We start from the raw sequence: 21,638 nt of genomic DNA, 5'->3' as shown, positions 1-21,638 counted from the left end.
CACAAACCCTCATATCAAGGCTGGACGAGATAACCCAGTAGGAGGAAAAGGGTCCCAAGAGCAGGCAAAAGATTCAGAGACACCCCCACTTCCACTGTTGGGGTCCCACCAAAACACCCAGCTACACAACCATATTGTATATGCAGAGGACCTAGCTCAGACCCATACAGGGTCCATGATTGTCACTTCAGACTCTGTGAGCCCCTGTGAGCCCTGCTTAGTTGATTCTGTGGGCCTTGTTCCTGTGATGTCCTTGACCCCTCTGGCTCATACAGTGAAATCCTCTCCTACTTCTTCTGTGGGGTTCCCCTGGCTCTGCCTAGCATTTGGCTGTGGGTCAAAATGATTTGTTTTTTAAAACAAAAAATTGTTTTGAAGTAGGGTCCCATGTAGGCTAGGGTCGCCTCAGATTTCCTGGAGCTGGACTTCTGATCCTGCTGCCTCTACCTCCTGGCTTACAGGTGTCAGCCAGCTTCAGGCTTACTATTGGGCATGGAACGCAGGTCTTCAGGCCCGCTGGGGGAGCACTCTACCAACTCATCTGCACACTACCCCCTTTATGGTTTTCTGAACGATGGTATTGCTATGTAGCCTTGGCTGGCCTTGAACTTACATCACTCTTCCTGCCTCTACCTCCAGACTGTTAAAAGTACAGGTATGTACCTGTGACACATGAGTTTATTTTTAAACCATTTTAATCCTCCTAGCCAGATCATAGGAGAGAGGCAGATTGTACGTGAACTTTCCAACACCTAAATGGAGTCCTTCTCTTCTGTCCCAAGGCATCGATGTGGACAGCGATGGAACAGAGCTCTGAAGGGAAGGGACTTGGAGTTGTGCAGCCCTGGCTTCCAGTCTTGGTTTCTCCATTGACTCCCTGTGTAACTCTGGGCAGAATGCCTAATCTCTCTGGGCCTCAGTTTCCTTGTTGGTAACGTGAAGTCGTGGTAGTTTTTGGAGGTTGGTGATGTCATTGACCAACCATCCCTGCCACATATTGTGACATGCATAAACAGACTTCTAAAGAGCCCATTTCCCCACCTTCCTCCTGCCAGGTGACCCCCACACAGACCCCCACAACCCATCCGTATGACAGCCTCAGTTCTCGTCTTCCCTGGAAGCAGGGGAGCTGCCCCAGAAAGGGCCTTCCCTGCAGATGCTCAGGGGCTATGATTATCTGGGCTTCCCTTCACTCCCCTGCCGAAACCTGCTCTCTTCCTCTGTGCTGTGCTGTCTGCATGGGCCTCTGTTGCCATCCTCCTGCCTCAGTGTGACTGAGGAAGACTCAACCCGAGGAGAGGGGAGGCTGCTGCTGTAAGATGTGGCTACACTCTTGATGGCCTTCACTCCAGTCATGGAGACTAGGCACCTAAGTCACCTCATATTTGAAACCCATGCCTCAGCTGTGGCTGCCCAGTTGTTTACTAGAAATCCCAGCAAGGCTGGTCTATCTCTCTTGGGAAGGGAAAGTAGTCCTTTCCTCAGACTAGAAAAGCCAGCAGGGTACCATGACAACCAAGAGAATAATCTATCCACATGCTGAAAAATGAATTTGGACCCTGCCTCATATCACACACCAAAACCGATTCAAGATGGGTGGAAAGTTCTAGACTAAGATGAGAGAGATAAAACCATAAACCTCCGATCTCAGCACTTGGGAGTCAGAGGCAGGTGGATCTTGGATCTCTGTGAGTTTGAGGCCAGCCTGGTCTACAGAGTGAGCTCCAGGATAGCCAGAGATACATAGATTCTGGCTCAAAAGGAAAAAGAAGAAGAAGAAAGAGAAAGAAAGAGGGGGAGGGAAGGAAGCAGGGAGGGAGGGAGGGAGGGAGAGAGGGAGGGAGGAAGGGAGGGGAAAGAGAGAGAAAGAAAGGGCAAAAAGAAAGTTGGAGTAACTTCTATAACAAAATCTTTTTTAAGATTTATTTTATTTTTAATTATATGTGTGTGTTATATGTGTCTGTTTGGATTATGTGCATGTGAGTGCAAATGCCCTTGAAGGCGAGAACAGGGTTTTTGGATCCCCTGGAGTTGGAGTTACAGATGGTTTTGAGCCATCATGTGGGTGCTGGGAACTGAACTCAGATCCTCTGCAAGAACCATAAGAGCTCTTAGCTGCTGAGCCATCTCTCCAGCCTGTAAAGCCTTCTTATATATGATGCCAGAAGTAAAAATAAAAAATAACAAATTAATATCATCAAGATTCAAAATGTTCATATTTCAGGGGATGCCATTAGAAAAAGCCTGGTGGGTCTCCAGTGCCACAGAGGAAACGTCAGAGGAAAGGAACAGAGTGTGTGGAAAAGCCAACCCATATAGTGAGAAGTGACTGCCACTCATACAGCTGACAAAAGATCTGTGTACAGAACGCCTAAAGAACTCTTACAGCCAGGGAAGGTGATATAGCTCAGCAGTAAAGGTGCTTGCTGCCAAGCCCGACAAACCGAGTTCAATTCTCCAGAATCCAGAAGGTGGAAGAGAGATCCAACCCCAAAAAGTTGTCCTCTGACCTCCACAGCACACTGCACACACACACACACACACACACACACACACACACACACACACACACACACAAACACACATACACACAAACACACACACACCTCTAAATAAATAGATATAAAAAGGACTGCAGTGTCACCAAGAAGGCAGAAGCTCACCCGAGGACAGATTGTCTGCTTTGCCAGGAATGGCTCAGTCAGGAACACTAGCATGATGATGTCAGCAGAGCTCCCCAGGTCATTTCTCCTGGATGGTGACATGCCGAGCTGGATGATGTTTTGCCATGTATCTGCTACTTGCTGTTTCTTCTTTTGCTTGCTACCTACTTAATAAAGTCGCTCATTCAAAACCAAAAGTATGGCTATCATAGATCATTCTCCTGACAGAACAGACCCTGTCTAAAAATATATACAACTTTTTGAGGTTCCTTAAAAGGCAAACCGTAGAATTTCAAGACCCAGCAAGTCCACACCTAGGTATATGCTCAAGAGAAGTTAAGATATGAGCCACACACAAACTTGTACACCAATGTCCATAGCAGCATCACTCAGTAAAGCCCCCAAATAAAACAATCCAAATAACCATCAACATAAACAAAATGTGGGATCCATGCAGCAGAATATTGTTTGATAATAAAAAGGAATGGAGAGATGACAGATCATCTCAGTAAGTAAACATGCCTGCCAGCAAGTCTGATGATTTGAGTTCAATCCTGACTCTCATGATGGACATAGATGCATGCACACACAATGAATGAATGAATGTATGAATATAAAGTAAAAGAAAAAGTTTAAAGGAATGAAATTCTGATATATACTATAATGTAGATAAACTTGAAACCACCATGTTAAGCAGAAGAAGCCAGTCATAAAGGGCCCCACACTGTCTGATTGGCTCCATCTGCATGAAATGTCCACCATAAGCACACCTAGAGAGACAGAAAGAAGACTGTCTGAAGAGCGACAATTGAAAGGCATGAGGCTTCTCTTTGGGGTGATGGAAATATCCTAACGTGAGTGGTGGTGATGGTTGCACAGAACTGTGAATGTGTGAAACTTGATGAACTATTTGCTTTAAATCATATGTGTATGTGAATGGCATATTGACTTTGCTTCCCTGGTGTCAGCGAGCCCATGTGGAGCTGATGACCTAATCCAAAACTTCCTCCAACTCACGTGGCATCTGGTGGTCTGCCCAGCATCCCATGGGCAGACTGAAATCCAAAGGCAGCCCTCCCAAAGTGAGTCTCAGAGAAGGGAGGGCTCAGATGTGCTGAGGAACCACTTTTGATGCATACTTATATGGGCTGGGGACTAGGGGAGAACCCTAAAATTTAGGAAATACCTCCAAATTTTGCACTCTAGGCATCTCCCTGGAGGCCCCATATCTGGTTATGTGTCACACATCCAGTGACTTACTTAGTCCTTATGACATCTCTGCAAGGTTCCATATCAATACTCTACAGATTCAGAGTTCAACAGTGTCTTAGTCACTGTTCTACTGCTGTGAAGAGACACCATGACCAAGGCAACGTATGAAAGAAAGCATTTAATTGGGGGCTTGCTTACAATTTCTGAGCATGAGTCCATGACCATAGTGCCAGGGAGTATGGCAGCAGGCTGGCATGGTGCTGGAGAAGTAATGGGGAGCTTATCTCTGATCCACAAGCAGAAGGCAAAAAGAGAGGGAGACTGGCCTGGCATGGACTTTTGAAACTTCAAAGCCCACCCCTAGTGGCATACCTCCTCCAACAAGGCCCCACCTTTGAATCCTTCCAAAATAGCCCACCAACTGGGAAACCAACATTCAAATACAGCCTATGGAGGCCATTCTCACTCAAATCACCATAGTCAGTAACACACCAGGTCTCTTCTTGTTTGGTTTTTGGGGGAAATGGCCTAGAATTTACTATGTAGTCCAGGCTGGCCTTGAACTCTTAGCTCAGGCTCCCAAGTGCTGGGATTATAGGTATCCGCTACCACTCCCAGCCCAGAGCAGACTCTTGGCTCCAGAGTCTCTTCTTCCAGCAGCTTCCTAGGGAGAGTAAATTGAGGTGCCCCTGGGAATGGGTGTCCTTCGCCACCTCCGGAAGCTCGGCGAGCCTTGGGGTGTCTTGCTCCAGAGGCCTTGCCTGAGTCCATGTGGAAGATGGAAATCCCGGGACTCTTACAACAGTACCTGGAAGTCCGGAACTGCAGCATCACATGGGGCATTAGACCCCTAAGCCCTCACCATCAAATGTTGTTTACTTATTCATTCAACAAGCTGGTGAGTGCTTACTATGTCCCAAGCCCTGTTCCATGGACCTGATTACAAGAGCGAATGTTGCACTCCAATGTAAGAGACAGAAAACACGGATAAGTGATCAAGAAACATTAACCTACTCATGGGCCAAAGAGGAAAACAGAGCAGCCAGCAGCAGCAGTCAGTTTGAGGGGAGATCCTGTCACAGGGAGGAAGAAGTTAATACCGCTCGCTTCCCCAGGAAAGCCTCTGGGTCATACTAATGTTTTCTGACATTGGAGTAAACTTCAAAGTACAAAGAATAGAGTCTTCCAACTCGGACCTTCAAAGGAGAAGCTGGAGCAGCCTGGATGGGAACTCCTCTCCCAGGGTGCCAGCTGGACTATGGGCTGGAACCCAACCCAGAGTCCCGGGGAAAGGGAGAGCCCCTTGGGAAAAGTTCAGGCCAGCCGGCTGCTCCTACACTCCTTCCCTAACACCTCTCCAGAGGCCTCCCAGCTCGCTGTCTGCGGGCACAAAGGAGGCCCACCCAGCATTCCCTCCTTCCTCCTTCCAGCCTAAGTTGCATTTCTAAGTGCAGAGGTAACCTTGGGACCCAAAACCTCCAGACCATTTTCGATGCCTCCAGGCTCTGCCCCTCTCTCTCCAAGCTTAAGCACTCTGTGGTATGCTACTTGTAAGCAAATTACCTCTCCCCTCCCCCCAGCTCAGAACTCCACGGAGGGGTGTTTGGGAGGAGTCCCCAAGAGCCCTACTCCCACCAGTCAGAGATAAAGTCAGGAGTGTGGTCCCTCCTGTAAAGATCAGGGGGGAAATCTAATCGGAGTCTCCTCCCAACAGTCTCCGGCTCTCCCTCTTCCCAATGAGCAAGGTTTGCATCGAGAACCTGGAGCCTGGGAAGAGACTGTCCTGTGGCCTTAGTGACACCAGAAATGAAATGAGCCACGGAGCACCTCTGTGGCTTCCTCTTCTGCCCAGACGCTTCACTCTTGTAGGGGCCCAGCAGGCCCTGCACAGCTGCCTTCTCTTTCTGGGGCCAAGGCTGCAGAACTAGGCTGGGCTGTATCTGGCCATTGGACTAATATCCAGATATTAAGTAAACAATAAATTAGCAAAACTACAAGAAAATTCTACAGCCCTTTGCATTTGGCAATCATTGAGTGTTAATTAGAAATTCATTACAATTAAAACCCTGCCTAAACAGGGCCTGCGCGCCTTAATTACATCTGATTTTTAATTCAGAATACGTGTTTACACAGAAAGCGCTACGTACCCCATGATTATCCCCAATCCTCTTTATACTGTACTAATTATGTAAATTAAACCTAATTAACTGACGAAAACTGCCGTTAATTCAACTGGTAAAAGATATGTGCTTGAGACAGAGGCGCGTCAGCACAGCCCGGCCCAAGCCAGAATCCGAATGGGCGCTAGAAGAGGGGCCGGTGTGGACCCGACGCCCCGATGTAGGGGGCAGCGCGGAGCTGACTAGGGGCTGCGGAGAGCGCAGCCAGGAGCAGATAAAAGAGACAAAATAGTAAGAACTGGAGAGAGATGGGCCAAGGGCAACAACTCCCTCAAACTCCTTCTGCTCTCTGGGCAGGGCCGCAGGACCTAGAGCCGTCACTGAAAAAAAAAGGGGGGGGGGTTTCACGTACTGCATCTGAACCTGGGTTCCAGTCCCAGCTCTGCCCACCCATTGGCCTCCTGAACTTGAGCAGATGACTTGGGCTTATTAGGCGTCTTTCCTCCACACCCAGGCTGAGGTTGCACATTCCTCCCCGTCCCTTCACCCAACCAGACCCCCTCTACAGAGTGTCAGACAGGGCGCGCTGAGTGTAGCTCAGCCTGTGCCTCTGTCTTACAGACTGAGGAACCTGGGGCTTCCCGTGCCTGACTCTTCCCTTCCTGTGAAATGGGAATGCTCGGATGGTGGCTGCTGTGAGAACAGGCTCGCAGATCTTAAAATGTGGGTGGCTGTAGTGTTCCTGTGGAACTCGGCTCGAGCTCGGATCCCCCACACAAGTGCCCCCCCGCCCCGAAACCAGCCCCAAGCAGCAGCGATCCCCCAGCCTCTCCTTCCATAGAGCTGAGCAGGAGCGGCCAGGAGGAAGAACGGGACCGGGCTGGGAGCTGTCCCGAGCTTGGTGCTGAACAGGGAGCAGAAGCGACACTGGTCATCTGCTAGTGCAGTAGCCTAAAGCAGGACCCTTTGTATGAGAGGTCCCCAGGGACTCTGCCTCCTGGCTGCCCGGACGGACTGGAGGCCAGTCCCGGAGGCGTTATTAGCCCTGGCAGTACAATAGAGGCAAATCAGGCGCCCCCTCAGGAGGGGGACTTTCCGTGTCCTCCCCTTCCTACTCCACCACCCTGGGGGCGCCGGACTTCCCGATCGTTGTCACCACCATACCGTAGAGTTCTGAGGTTGCTTTTAAAAAAATCATTAGGAATCTAGGAATAATTACCGAGTGGGATTGTAATTATGGGATGGGGGAGCCTGGGCCGAGCAGGGGGGAGATGAGCAGGGGGTGGGAGTGCTGAGGATAGCCTCTCGTACAGGGACCAAAAGCAGGCTGTTTCCCTCCGAAAGAAGGCGGGGAGGATGAGAGCGCAGAGTTGGAGTGGGACAGAGGTAGCACCGGGGAGAAATGCCGGAAGGGAAGAGCCGAGAAAGAGGGCCTGAGCAGGCTCCAGGCTGGAGAAAGTGAGAGGCGGGGAGAAAGCAAGAGAGAGGGAGACACTGAGGGAGAGGAAAACGAGACCTACATCTAGAAGAAACCTTCAAACTTGCTTAGGAGGCTTCAGAGAACAGGCTAGGAACCTGCCCCAGGCCTGGTACCTCCTTTCTCCGAGGGCAAGGCCTGAGCCATAACTGTACTCCAGGGCCCTTTCGTGGGGTCTCCTCGAGCCAGAGAGAAAAGAGCAGGAAAGGAGCAAGCGAGAAGTGGAAGAGAACGGGAAGTGAACCCACGGGAGCGGAAACACGGGAGAAAAGAGGACCCACAACCCAGAGCCAGGAGGGAAACCAGAGGGCGGGGGCGAGGGCGACCCCGAGCCGCTACCCGCGGAAGATTTATGGAGCCGCTCAGGTTCCAAGGACAGGCTGCACTCGCCGCCGCCGCCGCTGCCAGTAGCCGCTGTGGCCGCTGCGCCCCCTGCCCCCGGCGGCCCGCCGCGCCCCGGGCCATCCTTGCCATTATTAACTTCTGTTTGATTAGGGTAATTGTTCAAACTTGAGTTGGAACAGTATGATTAATTACAGTTTAATTAACGTGTCCATTAAGGACACTTAATGCCGCGGGGGCAGGAAGAGGAGGTGAAAATGGCCGAGGGGGCGCCCGAAAACAGGCGAGGGGTGTGTTACTAGTAACTCGTAGATTAAGACGGTAAGAGACCCGATGGGAGGAAATGAGAGAGAGAGAGAGAGAGAGGAGAGAGAGAGAGAGAGGAGAGAGAGAGAGAGAGAGAGAGAGAGAGAGAGAGAGAGAGAGAGGAGTGTTTGGGGGTATAGAGAAAGTACCAAGGGGTAGTGTCCCCAGAAAACGGACCTCTCCACTAGAAAACAGCAACGTCGACCAGTAGTTGACCCCACGCCTCCCCCAATTATGACTTGGCTCTTGCTTTGGACAAGAGATGATGGGAGATCCTGGGGTTGGGGTCCCCCAGTCCCTTGCCCAGTGAAGAAAGAAGGGTGACTTTCTCTGCAGCGTTTTCCAGCCTGCTCCCGCAGTCAGGAGCGGTGGGGAGATGCGCTGACCCCTTCCCGGCTGCGCTCCCCAGTGCTCAGTACCCTATCCCATTCTTGCCCGCCAGTCCGGGTCTCCAGGGCCACTCACAGTTCCACGGTCCCTGCAGCGGGAGAGTGGTGTGACCTTCTCCACTCTCCTTCCTTTTGAGGTCACCCTCAACTCCATCACCCTGCCCCGGGCCTGCCGAGCTCCGGGTCCTTTGGTGGCAACGGCGAGCGTCGGACCTTCAGCACTTGGTTCTCAGGGGCGAACTTTCGAGTTCCCCGGCCCTCCTTCCCACTCGGCCTCTCGGGCTCGCGCCGGGCCGCAGGTGCGAGCCGCGGGCCGCAGGTGGGCGGCCGCTTACCTGGGGCGCACAGGCCCGGGGGCTGCGGAGAGGCGGCGGGCGCGGCGCGGGGCCAGCGGGCGGGCGCACCCGGGGAGGGCGCGAGGAACTGCGAGGGGTGGTGGGTGTGGCGCCCCGGCTCGCAGCTGTCAGGCGCTCCAGCCCAGCGCCGGCCTCTCCACTCCCGCCAGTGTCCGCCACCGTGCCCGCCGCCGCGCCATGAGCTCAAGGCTTCGGCTGCTTCTTCGGGCCAGTCCCCGGCCTCGGGGGGCATCGGCTCCAAGGACCCGGCTCCGCTCCGGGGACCCCCGGCGCCCCACGCCTGTTGAGAGCGGGAGGGGCCGCGGGGTGGCAGCGCGGGGGAGCGGGGTTGCGCGGCTGTGCGCGCGCGCGGGGGAGGGGCCGCGCCGTCACCCGGAGAGCCCGGCGGATCCCCGACTCCCGCCCGCCGCTCCGCCCGCCGCGCACCTCCGCTCGCCGCTCGCCGGCTCCAGCGGCCGCACGGTGAGTACCCGCGATCGCGAGCCCGCAGCCCCCGCCCCAGCTGCCCCAGCGCTTCTTTCGTTGACTTCTCCTTTAGACTCTGTGGCTGTTGTTTTCTATCCTACCAAACGACTCCACAGCCTCACTGCCACCGCCGCCCGCCTCCCGCCTCCTTACCCTTGCCAGGCTCGCCCCTCAAGCCCCAGGAGCCGACCAGGGGGGTCCCCGGGCCGCCCTGACCGCTGCTTCTTGTGGCTGAGTGCGGCCCTAGGCGGGCGCTTTCTTCTTTGACCCTCGAAATGCTGTTTCGTTCCTAGGGCTCCCCACTTCTCCGGGCTCCAAGGCTGGAAGCCCTCTGGGAAAACCCCTTGGGGACTCAGGACCCCTAGCTTCAGGTGGACGCTCCTGGCTCAGGGTGTCCTCTTCACTGTATGCGGGCCCGGGTACATTTGCTCAGAAAACCAAGAAGCCATCGTCATTTCCCAAAGCTGCACGCCCCCAGCCACCTCCGCAGTCTGAGAACCATTCCTGGGACGCCCGGCTTGCCTTGTTGACCCCTCAGCCAAGGAGTTAGGACAGTGTTTGTTTGCCTCCTAAAATGCTCCCAGGGACTTCAATGAGAAGGGAGGATCAACTTGCTTCGGTTTGACTGGAAGAGATGAAACAGATAATAGATAAATTGCTTGATACTTGAACAAGATGTAAGATAGATGGGGGAAAGAGGAGTGAGCTGGCAGCGACAGACAGCTTAGGGACAGATAAGATCGACAAATAAGGAGCATCTAAGCAAGCAGAGAGGGAGGGAAAGAGACCTCAAAGATTTCAGGTTCTTCGCTGAAGGCTTTGGAATTCGGGCCCCCTATTAGGTTGAAGCTGCCCCCCCCAATGGATTTGCCTTTTCAGCCAAGTTCGGGGGAGGGAGTCCTGAGGATTGGACTGGGCTGAAGAGCACCTGCCGCCACGCACTGGAGCTCTGAGTGTATGAAGACACGTGGGGTGACTAGGCGACCTAAAAGGCCCTAAATATCAATTTCTGGGTCCTCCACCAGGCTAGTCTGTGGACACAGCTTCCTGTCTGCCTCCTCCAGAAACCAAAGCGGGGGACCACCAGCAACTTTTTATGCCTGGAGTTTTACAGTAGCTTCCAAGAGTGACCAAGATTCTTTCTAGTCCATATGAGCTGGGATATCGGGGGCATGGAGAACACTCAAAGAGGAAACACCCCCAGGAAAGGAGCAGCCCAGAGCCTGGGGAGCCTGGGTTTGGCCTGAGGAAATTAGGCATATGTGAAGACTTAGGGAATGTGTTTCCAAGAAGTGACTCTGGAGAAGCCTCTGTGAGAATCTCTCTGTCCCAAGCGCTGACCCAGACGGAAGCCAGCTTTAGTCTGGAATGCAGCTAAAAATGCAGAAAATGTGGTTAAAAACGGTGTGATCCTGGCCCAACTGATGGCTGGCAAGAAAGCTTTTTGTAAATCCAGCTGGACACTTTTTGCTCAAGGAACACGGGGCGCAAGGCGTCAGAAGAGAAGTCCAGGGTTGTGCAAGCCAGTACTGTTGCTCCTGGAAGCCGGTCGTCACGGAGCTAGGTGCAGTGGGGGCCACCCGAGGCCTCCGTGCACTCGACAAGCTTTGGAAAGGGTAGGGTTCAGCACCGCGAACAGCGGTGGCCTCCTCCACCTCCTCGTCACACATTCTTCTTGAACCTCCAGCCCTCCTCCTTCTCCCTGCCCCCACCGCTGCATCCCTCAGTTTGGTGATGGGCAGTGAGTGCCCCTCCCTCGCCTCCCACCTCTCCCCTCCCTGCCCCCCCCCCCGCCCGCACGCGTGCATGCGCGACTGAGCAGAGGGGCCGCTGGTCCCCGAAGTCCGGGCTTCAGGACCCTGTCGGGCAGGGAAGGCTGCGAGGTAGCTGAAAGCAGGCGAACCTGCGTGCGGGCCGGAAAGCCTGGATTTGGCTATGGCATTGCTGTGTGGCCTTGGGCAAGTCACTCTCCGTCTCTGGGTCTCACTTCCTTCCCAATCTGAAAACAGGATTGAGTTCCTGGCAGCCGGGGCTTTCCTGAGGTTTCTATTTTTCCCTTTTCCTCCCTTAGCCCCCGGGTGCTTTTGTTTCAGCGCAGGCACGGGTCTGAATAACAAAAGGGGCCAGTCCAGGGGACGAATGAGCTTGGACTCCTTACAGCCAAGTAACCCCCTCGCACCCCACACGCTGCGCCCCGCTGGGCGGGCCTGAACCGAGGTAGCGTCGCTAAAAATGGCTCATCTGCTCTCTGCTCTCTCTGTTTCTCAGGAGCGGCGGCGGCATGGAGGCTCTCACCACTCAGCTGGGGCCGGGGCGCGAGGGCAGCTCCTCGCCCAACTCCAAGCAAGAGCTGCAGCCCTATTCGGGATCCAGCGCTCTTAAACCCAACCAGGTGGGCGAGACGTCGCTGTACGGGGTGCCTATCGTGTCGCTGGTCATTGATGGGCAGGAGCGCCTGTGCCTAGCCCAGATCTCCAACACCCTGCTCAAAAACTACAGCTACAATGAGATCCACAACCGCCGCGTGGCCCTGGGCATCACGTGCGTGCAGTGCACGCCGGTGCAGCTGGAGATCCTGCGTCGGGCCGGGGCCATGCCCATCTCCTCTCGCCGTTGCGGCATGATCACCAAACGAGAGGCCGAACGCCTGTGCAAATCATTCCTGGGTGAGCACAAGCCGCCCAAACTGCCCGAGAACTTCGCCTTTGACGTGGTGCACGAGTGCGCGTGGGGTTCCCGGGGCAGCTTCATTCCCGCCCGCTACAACAGCTCTCGCGCCAAGTGCATCAAGTGCGGCTACTGCAGCATGTATTTCTCGCCCAACAAGTTCATCTTCCATTCGCACCGTACACCCGACGCCAAGTACACTCAGCCCGACGCCGCCAACTTCAACTCGTGGCGTCGGCACCTCAAACTTAGTGACAAGTCGGCCACCGACGAACTGAGCCACGCTTGGGAGGACGTCAAGGCTATGTTTAATGGCGGGGACGCGCAAGCGGACCTTCTCGCTGCAAGGAGGCGGCGGAGGCGGCGCTAACAGCGGGTCTGGCGGTGCAGGGAAGGGCGGCGCTGGTGGCGGCGGCGGTGGCGGCCCAGGGTGCGGCGGCGCAGAGATGGCCCCAGGCCCACCGCCTCACAAAAGTCTGCGCTGCGGTGACGACGAGGTGGCTGGGCCTCCGGGACCACCTCCACCGCATCCGCAGCGTGCACTAGGCCTGGCGGCCGCAGCTAGTGGCCCTGCAGGACCCGGAGGGCCTGGGGGCAGCGCGGGAGTTCGCAGCTACCCGGTGATTCCAGTGCCCAGCAAAGGCTTCGGCCTCTTGCAGAAGCTGCCCCCGCCTCTTTTCCCACATCCTTACGGTTTCCCCACAGCGTTCGGCCTATGTCCCAAAAAGGACGACCCCAGTGTTGGTCACCGGAGAACCCAAAGGCGGCCCTGGCACCGGGAGTGGTGGGGGCGCCGGCACCGCCGCGGGTGCCGGAGGCCCGGGGGCTGGCCACTTGCCCCCGGGAGCAGGGCCAGGCCCTGGCGGCGGCACTATGTTCTGGGGACATCAACCTTCCGGCGCAGCCAAGGACGCAGCGGCGGTAGCTGCAGCAGCGGCCGCCGCCACTGTGTACCCGACGTTTCCCATGTTCTGGCCAGCTGCCGGGAGCCTCCCGGTGCCGCCTTACCCGGCCGCACAGAGCCAAGCCAAGGCCGTAGCGGCCGCGGTGGCTGCTGCTGCTGCTGCGGCGGCGGCGGTGGCTGGCGGTGGCGGCCCGGAGTCTTTGGACGGTGCCGAGCCAGCCAAGGAGGGCAGCCTGGGTACGGAGGAGCGCTGTCCGAGCGCTCTGTCCCGCGGGCCCCTGGACGAGGACGGCGCGGACGAGGCGCTGCCTCCGACCCTGGCTCCCCTGCCCCCTCCACCACCGCCACCTGCCCGCAAAAGCTCCTACGTGTCAGCCTTCCGACCCGTGGTCAAGGACGCGGAGAGCATCGCTAAGCTCTACGGCAGCGCGCGGGAGGCCTATGGCTCGGGGCCTGCTCGTGGGCCAGTGCCGGGCACAGGGACCGGAGGAGGCTACGTGAGCCCGGACTTTCTGAGCGAGGGCAGCTCTAGCTACCATTCTGCCTCGCCCGACGTGGACACCGCTGACGAACCCGAGGTGGATGTAGAGTCCAACCGCTTCCCCGACGAGGAGGGCGCCCAGGACGACACCGAGCCCAGCGCACCCAGCACGGGAGGTGGCCCAGACGGCGACCAGTCCGCTGGGCCCCCATCTGTCACATCCTCGGGCGCAGACGGTCCCACGGACTCTCCTGATGGCGATAGCCCTCGCCCTCGCCGCCGCCTCGGGCCACCGCCCGCTGGCAGATCCGCATTCGGGGACCTGGTGGCCGATGACGTGGGGCGGAGAACTGAGAGGAGCCCACCCAGCGGCGGCTATGAACTGCGAGAGCCTTGCGGGCCCCTGGGAGGCCCCGCGGCGGCCAAGGTGAGCCCGGCTTCCCACGGGTGGCGCCTCCTCCCTTCCTCCATTCTGCCGGTGTGCACAGCAGCCCCGGCCGAATGCGGGAACAGGGATTTTGTTCTGCTCAGGCGTTGGAGCCGCAGGTCCCAGCTGCTTTTCACAGCCCCAGTTTAGGGTTCGCTGTGGAAGTGGGCTCGCTAGGAACCCCAGGATGAGGGATTCGGAAAATCCGGGGGCAGGCCTAAGAAACAGCGAGTGCATTTTGTTTTTGTTGATGGAGTGGGGGGGGGGAGATTTGCAGAGACCACTAGGCACCCAGAAAGAGAAACAAAAGAGGTCTGAAGGAAGAAAGAGGAGAGGAAGGGACCCCGAAACAGAGGAAGGCGCCCCGGAGGCCAGGCCCAAAGTGTGCCTGCATGCATGAGGATGACACCCGAAGAACTCCAGAGAGTAGGGGGAGAAGAGGGCAGCCTCTTGCTAAGAAGTCTCTAGAACCCTCCATTATCCTAACTGGCAGTTTTCTGAGTCTTTTCAAACTCAGTAACTACACCGCTCTTGGCTGCAAAGCCTAGGCTCGCCGGCTCTCTGCTTGTCAAGGGGAAGTGGATGGAGAGTGAGTTGTGACTAGGCCGGAAGGGTTGGCTGTTTGAAAGGAGGTACGCGGCGCACCTGTACATTCACATTGAGTTCATTAAAACAGGAATTGTTGACTGTGTGAGAAAGGCGTCGTTTATGCAGGGAACGACCTGGGGAGGGAAAGTAGCTAAAACGGAGGTGAGCACTGAACGTGGGGGTGGCTTTGAACAGCCGGTGGCTTGAGAGCCGCTTTGCATTTCAAGCAATTTGTTCGTAGGGACCAAAGATTATCCCGAATCAACTACGGTATGTCACCGCTGCCCTGGGTACCCAGGTCTACAGAGCCCACCAACCTCTGCCATCCCCTCGGCCTTCCTGTTGGCCGCAGGGCATGGTTGTCCCCCCCCCTAATTGCCTGTCATTTTCGGCGGCCGCAGGTGTATGCGCCTGAGAGGGACGAACACGTGAAGAATGCGGCGGCGGCGGCGGCGGCGGCGCTGGGGCCCGCGGCCTCGTACCTCTGCACCCCGGAGGCCCACGGTAATGCCTCCCGAGGCCCCTGGCCCTTGTAACACAGGGAGCACCCCTAGAACCCAGGACCAAGTCAGGCCTTTCAAAGGAGGGGGTGAGGGGGCGGGAGGGGGCGTAAAGAAAAGGAGAGAAAGAGGGAAAAAAAACAATAGAAGAAAAAGGAAACTGTGAACACCCAATGCTCTGGATTTGGCTACTTAACAACAATCACGATGCATCCTCCTCATTTCCACACGCACGCGCGCGCGCTCACATACACACACTCCAGCACACCTCATCGGAGATTTAAACCTTTCAAAAGACTACACTGGGCAGGCATCTCCTTCAGGTCCTTTGATTTATCCAGAAACTTCTTAGCCTTAGACCGCGTGGTGGCGAGGCCAGCTCTGGGAACAGGGTGAGGACTAGTGGCTGAGCGCTTGGGTGTCCTAGAAGCTCGGTGTAGCTGCGGCCCCAATCAAGGAGCAGCCCTGCATTTGCATTTGGGACCAGGTTGCTAGCAGAGGAAGAGCAGGGGTGGGAAGGGCAACAGAAATCCAAGCAGGCCTATACAGCCGGGTGCGGGACAATGCCCCCCCCCCCAGAAAAAACCACCAGCACCCAAAAGGTCGCCCTTGGATTGCGATCTCCGCTGCAGTCGCGCGCGGACAAACCCGGCAGCCACGCGCTCTCCCGGTGCCCCAGTATCCGCGCGCGCAATGTAGGTCGCTTGTCCCTGGTGGGCTCAGCTGCTTGTCTTGATCTTTTCCTGGGGGCCAGAGGCTAGGGCGGGGGCGTGAAGCTGGGATGGAGCAGACCTTGTGCAGGGGAGGGGGTGCGGGGCACAAAGCCTCAGGGCACGCGCCTGGGCGCACAGCCGGGAACCAGAGGCGGCCACGACGTTTTTAATTAGGGCTTGGGCGCCCCAACCGAGGCCGTTCTGTAGTATCCGGGTCACGGTTTCTTTGCCTCTCCTTGAAACTCAGTCTGCCTTTTAGAGCCAGATAAGGAAGACAATCACTCCACGGCCGACGACTTGGAAACTAGGAAATCCTTTTCAGACCAAAGGAGTGTCTCCCAGCCAAGCCCTGCAAATACAGATCGAGGTGAGCCCTAACAGTCCTGGCTTGAGCTGAGGTGGCCTTGAGCTGAGACCCAACTCATCCGGGTCACCACAGGCTTGGAGGAAGGTTTTAATAGTGAGCAAATGATGCCGTTGAACAGACAGTTGATGTTGTGGGGGAGGTGCAGGCCGGGTTTCAGGTCTTGTTTCTTCCTGACTGGCTTTGAGGGTCTTCTGAGAAAGAGGTGGGGGCCCTACTAAAAGGAAAAGGAAGAGGGACCATCTCATTCACCTAGAATAGATCAAAGGGCACTTCCTGCCAGGGTTCATCTTCCTGAGCTTACTTTCCTTCTCCTCAAATTAGTGTCTTGGAAGGTGGGAAGGCTGCAGGTCTGGTAGAGGTCCCTAATTTGGCAAAGTTCCCAGGCTCTCTCCAGGACTGAACCCCTCTTACGGCCCTTGTATCCTAGGTGAAGACGGGCTCACTTTGGATGTCACAGGAACTCAACTGGTGGAGAAAGACATTGAAAACCTGGCCAGAGGTGAGGTTAAATCTGTGAAATGGAGCTATGAGATGCTTCAGGTAGATGGGTCCTTAGAGGAGAGGGTATTCTGGTAGTGGGTGTGTGCCAAAGGCACAACCAGTTTTCATTTCACCTAGTAGAAAAGATAACCCTCTGGACATGTGGCACAGAGGTAGGGTGAGTGGACCAGCAAGTTTATTGGAAGTTTGGGTTCTCAAGAACTGACTTGAAGGGCCCAGTGAAAAAGGAGACTGGGCCTTGATTCTCAGAACTTGTAACTGGTGGACAATTTGAGTCTCTCTAACCCCATGCCGGGCAAAAAACCCACAACTTTGGCTGAAGAACAAGATGGCTGTCTCGGGGAGGTAGGTATTTCTTTCCAGAATGTGTCAAAGGCCACTTTTCCCTCTGAGATTAATGCATAACCCTTCAACAATAATGGAGTAAGATTGGAGCTCATTTGCAGAACAGGACACCCCTCCTCCTGTCACTGTTTAGTCTGATGGGGGAGATAGCTTAAGGCAGGGCAAACAGGGGTTTTGAACCCCTGGCCCTCCATTTTACATTTCTGTGTTGCAAAGGAGCCTTCCTATGGGGGGGGGCCCTAGACACTAGTGGCCTCCTGTGGGGGCAGCTTGTCCTTCTATTTCCCCAAACAGGCTTCCTTCCACACGGGCCAATGGGAGGTCTTAGAAATTGGGCGTGGGATGGGGTGGGGGTGGGGGGGCCGGAGTTTTCCACTCTTCCTAGCTGCAGATTTTACAGGATATGCCACAACTTCAAAGCCACTGGTGTTTTATCTGATAGTTCACCGCATGGATTTGGGGGTCTAAGTACCCCCTTGAAATTGGAAACAAACTTTCTGTGTATGTCTTTTTCTCTAGGAAGGCTGTCCATGGATTTGATCAGATTCTCCCTGATTTGTCTTTAAAGGGGAGATTGGAAGTCTCATTAGAAATGGGGAGTTGTATTTTTTGGGTCATCTTCTGAGGTTGGGGAGTTAGGAGCAACTTAAAGCAGATGTCAGGCTCCAATTATTTCCTGGAGCCACGGTCCAGAAATGCAAAACAGTTTCCACCCTCTTGAATTGGAATATCTTGGGACTACTCCCTAGGCCCCCAGCTTCCATACAAGTCAAAGATAAAAGCCGAAATGCTCAGGTGTCAGGACCGTGGGCCGGGGCAGAACCTTGGCCCCGGTGGGTCCCCTGAATTTCCTCAGTCTCCCCTTTACCTCTCTCCCAACCTCTCACAGAAGAATTGCAGAAATTGCTTCTGGAGCAAATGGAGCTTCGCAAGAAGCTGGAGCGGGAATTCCAGAGTCTCAAAGGTACATCCTTCCTTCCCCACCCCACAGCACCACTTCCCGAACCTGCTCCAGGAACTGGGTGCAGGCAGCCCCTGCCGCTTGCCCCAGGGGAGAGAAGAACTCGAGTTTCCAACGTTTCCAGCTAGATGAAGGACTGGGTAGGGGTGGGAGTAGGGGTGAGGATGGGAGGGAGCGGGAAGTGGAGCTGGGAGAGGAGGCTGTGCTTAACAGCTCTCACTTAATCAATTTGCACAGATAATTTTCAGGATCAAATGAAGAGGGAATTGGCTTATCGGGAAGAAATGGTACAACAGCTGCAAATTGTCAGAGGTAAGACGGGAGTCAGGTGAGCGCGCGCACCGCAGTAACTGCCTCTCGTCTGGCAGGAGCCGCAATGTTGGCTCAGTCATTTGGATTTAAATTGAAGGTAACTTAACAATTATTTTTTTTATTTAATATCCTTTGTATAGTCTGATTAGCCTCAGAATGGCAAGCGAGCCCAGCAAACGGCTTGCAGGCATCATTACGTGGAGTGATTGAACTTCTTAGCGCGGCAATTTCCATGGTTTCTAAATTAAAAATCGAGGCGTAAAATTACCTGGGAAGTAATGCCTAAGTTTGCTTTAATTTTGGTTAGATCCGTCTGCCTTTAAGCGCCATCCCAGGCCATTTCCTCCCCCACCCCCAGCCTGCAGTTTGAAGAGTTAGTGTCCCCTCCTCAGTTTCCGGAGTTAGTTCGGCCTGGGAGAGGCTGTGGCCCTGGCCGTGACCTCTGCCGTCTGGCTGGAGAGCGGTCTGTGTTTCCTCATAGCACATCCATGTCTTCCAGATACCTTGTGTAACGAACTGGACCAGGAGAGGAAAGCGCGCTATGCCATCCAGCAGAAATTAAAAGGTGTGAACCCAGAAACAAAGATGAACGAGTGTGTGTGGGGGGGGGGGGAGTGCTGGTTGTTGGTTATACTGTGGATGGATGGTGGGTGGGTGGATGGGTGGGTGGGTGGATGGGTGGATGGTTGGATGGATGGAGATGTTTGTAAGAAAGGAAGCCCAGGCCCACATGGATCAGAAGGGAACTGAGAACTGAATGAAATGAGGGAAATTTTTCTGTAACTGTGAGGTAGGAAGAAAGAGGCCCTTGAACTCTGAGCATCCGAAAATTTGCTTTCTGGCCTAGCCCTGGCCTTGGACAATTAGACCTCTTTGTGCCTCAGTTTCCCCTTCTGTAAAATGGGGCTAATAGACCTTAGAAATGGTTCTGATTGGCTAGGATCTCACTCTTGCCCTCCTACCACCCTTCTGCTCCATTGAGAATTCGTGTGCCCAAAGGGTTGAATGGGGCCTGAGAGGGGGGACTGGTGAGGGCCAGTGAGGCAGGCTAGGCGGCCAACATGGTTGGTGCGACTTTCTCTCCAGAAGCTCACGACGCCCTCCACCACTTCTCCTGCAAGATGCTGACACCCCGGCACTGCACCGGCAACTGCTCCTTCAAGCCCCCGCTGTTGCCCTAGCGCCGGCTTGGCCGCGCCCACGCGCCCTCAAGCCATGCTGCTCCTTTCTGTAAATACCCGCTGCCGCGGCGGCCCAGAGCGAGGAACAAGCCATTAGGACCCGACCGTTGTAAATACAGCCGCCCGCCCGCCGGTCCCCATCCAGGCCCGGCTCGGTTTCCCACTGTAAATACTGCCTCGCCCCTCCTTTGAACTCCAGGGCATCAAACCCCAAGGGGTAAACTGGACTCACCGGGGAAAGAAACGGGAGAGGGGAGACCTCTTTCACACACACCCCACTCCGGCCTGAGTAGGTCCTGGGACACGGATTGTAAATATAATGTAGCGTCTTCGCTGGCTGCAGCCGGGCACTCCCAGTCCCGTCCACTTCTGAAACTCTTGTTCCTAACGACAACGTGGCTATGTGCAATGGATATAAACGGACTGTGAGTCTCTTGGTTCAGTATTAGGGTCACTTTATTTATGCTGTAAGTTATTTTACTTCCCCCGGGCCCCTTTCCAGTCCTCATTTTGCATTCATGCCTCTTTGGATTTTGCTTTGTGTTTTTTGTTGTTGTGTAACGTAACAGCACTTTAAAAGGGCGACAACTGACTCAACGAGATGGAGACCATCTTGAGCCTGTTCGGGGAGACCTGTATCCGTGACTTTGGTTTTTAATAAAAAGGAAAAAAAAATCTGTCACTTTGGGGCTGCGGAGTTGAGAGTGTGCCCAGGTGATGGTGAAAGATCCTGCCACTCAAAGATGGGGCGCGTGGGGATGCAAGTGCGGGGACGGATGGTCAAGGTTAGAGGGTGGTGCTCTCTCAGGAGACCCCTCTACTGACCCACCTAGACACACCCGATTTCCCCACAGGCCTCTGGAGTAGGACCCTCCTCTGGGAATTAGCTAGGGGAAGAATGCTGCCTGGTCCCTTGAACAGTGGTCCCTTCTTTCCCAAGCCTTTGCTGGTACAGCCGGAAAGTTTAATTTTTCTCCTTTTATGTCCTGTGTGTGAAGTCACCTGTGGGGCTTGGGGTATACTCAGCAAGGCTGCTAGGAATCCCGGGTTCAATCAGAATTGCTCTGCTTGCTGGTGCCGGCTCTGTAGACCTGACCTGGGAGTGCTGGCCAGGTGGAGGTGAGGATGGATCTTGACGGGACAGGTATGGAAAAGATGGGGAGAGTTTGATGCCCTGCCACGGGCCTGCCGCTATCCACTATCCCGAAGGAGGGAGCTCTGTCCTCATTTTAATGATCTCCCCCTCCATGTCCTAGCGGATTGGTGCAACTAGAGGACCCCAGTGAGGAAGGTGGGGCCTGATGACAGCAGGCGAAAAGGCCAGGATGCTCCCCAGCCTGTGGCCCAGGAGTGTGAAGCCTCACCTAGTTTCTGCAAGGCACCTACCTGCTGGTTGGGCCACAGAAAAATAAACTGCAGGAAACACCCTCCCCCCCAAGCCGTGTGGAGGATGGAATGGAGAAAGCGGGTTCTCTTACGAATTTTTCAACCCAGACTGGGTTTCATGCCCTCCTCTGGCTAGCAAAGGTCCTGCGTTGAGTCTTTTATTTTTTCCAGGGCCTCGTTTTCCAATCTCCATTAAATGACATTCGTTTGTGCCCTGAGGCTTAAGGAAGCGCTCCAAGAAGGAAGCCCATCTGCAGGCCGCTGCCAGGACCATCTCCTCCAAGAGCTGGCTCTCAGACTAGCACCCCAGAGCTCCAAGAGCTCTCTGGGGGATCTTGGAGCGAAGTCAGGTCCCGAAATTCTCTGGAGTGTTTTGGGCCATGAGACCTAGCTGCTCGCACCAGGGAGTTTCACTGGAGGCCTCTTGAGGTGCAGGCTAGCTAGGACACAGTCTGGACCATGGAAGAAAGAACCAGATGCTGAGCCCCACGCTCGCTCGGATGAGACAGGAGGCCAGTCCCTGTGTTGGGGTTGCGAACCTTCAAACCTGGGATACTGCCAGAGCCAGTGCAGCAGAGGATAAGATGGAAGTAAGGGCGGTGAGGTCTCCAGGCAAACTGTGAGGCTCTACCTTGCTATTACCCCTCTGGGTCCCTCCAGGGGCCTAAAATAGTTCACCTATGGGTGAGGTGAAGAGGGCGTGCTTATCGGCCCTTTCACGCCTGGGCTGCACACATCTTGAAAGTGAGATCTACATAGGAAGTGATTTGCATTCCCAGAACGCGCCAGGGACAGGACCCACAGCGCACGCAGGCTAGCAGGTTGCTTGCGCGCGTTTCCCACGGCCTAAACACACAGATGGAAGCCGCACAATCCTTTTCTGTAAAATGGGCAGGGCAGTTACCACCTAAGCAGGAAGGCCCGTGGCACACACTAACAAAGGAGACTGGCGAGCATTCCTTTCTCGCCTTTCCC

At 55.1% G+C, this 21,638-nt stretch overlaps 1 protein-coding gene across 1 annotated transcript; it reads left to right on the top strand.

Annotated features, from left to right (window-relative positions):
- Positions 1 to 9,301: 9,301 nt before the first annotated feature.
- Skor1 (SKI family transcriptional corepressor 1) lies at positions 9,302 to 19,928 on the top strand. The gene is given in 10 exon segments (XM_052763420.1): positions 9,302 to 12,313; positions 12,315 to 12,731; positions 12,733 to 13,809; positions 14,799 to 14,901; positions 15,870 to 15,977; positions 16,405 to 16,476; positions 17,713 to 17,787; positions 18,022 to 18,096; positions 18,596 to 18,661; positions 19,183 to 19,928. Coding segments are annotated over 10 exon segments (2,790 nt in total). The 5' UTR covers positions 9,302 to 11,611; the 3' UTR covers positions 19,278 to 19,928.
- Positions 19,929 to 21,638: the final 1,710 nt, after the last annotated feature.

The sequence above is a fragment of the Peromyscus californicus genome, unplaced genomic scaffold, assembly GCF_007827085.1.
Source record: "Peromyscus californicus insignis strain IS unplaced genomic scaffold, ASM782708v3 Scaffold_11__1_contigs__length_118956290, whole genome shotgun sequence".
Taxonomy (NCBI): domain Eukaryota; kingdom Metazoa; phylum Chordata; class Mammalia; order Rodentia; family Cricetidae; genus Peromyscus; species Peromyscus californicus.
The sequence above is the reverse complement of the archived record's forward strand: the minus strand, read 5'-3'. Positions and strand labels throughout refer to the sequence as shown.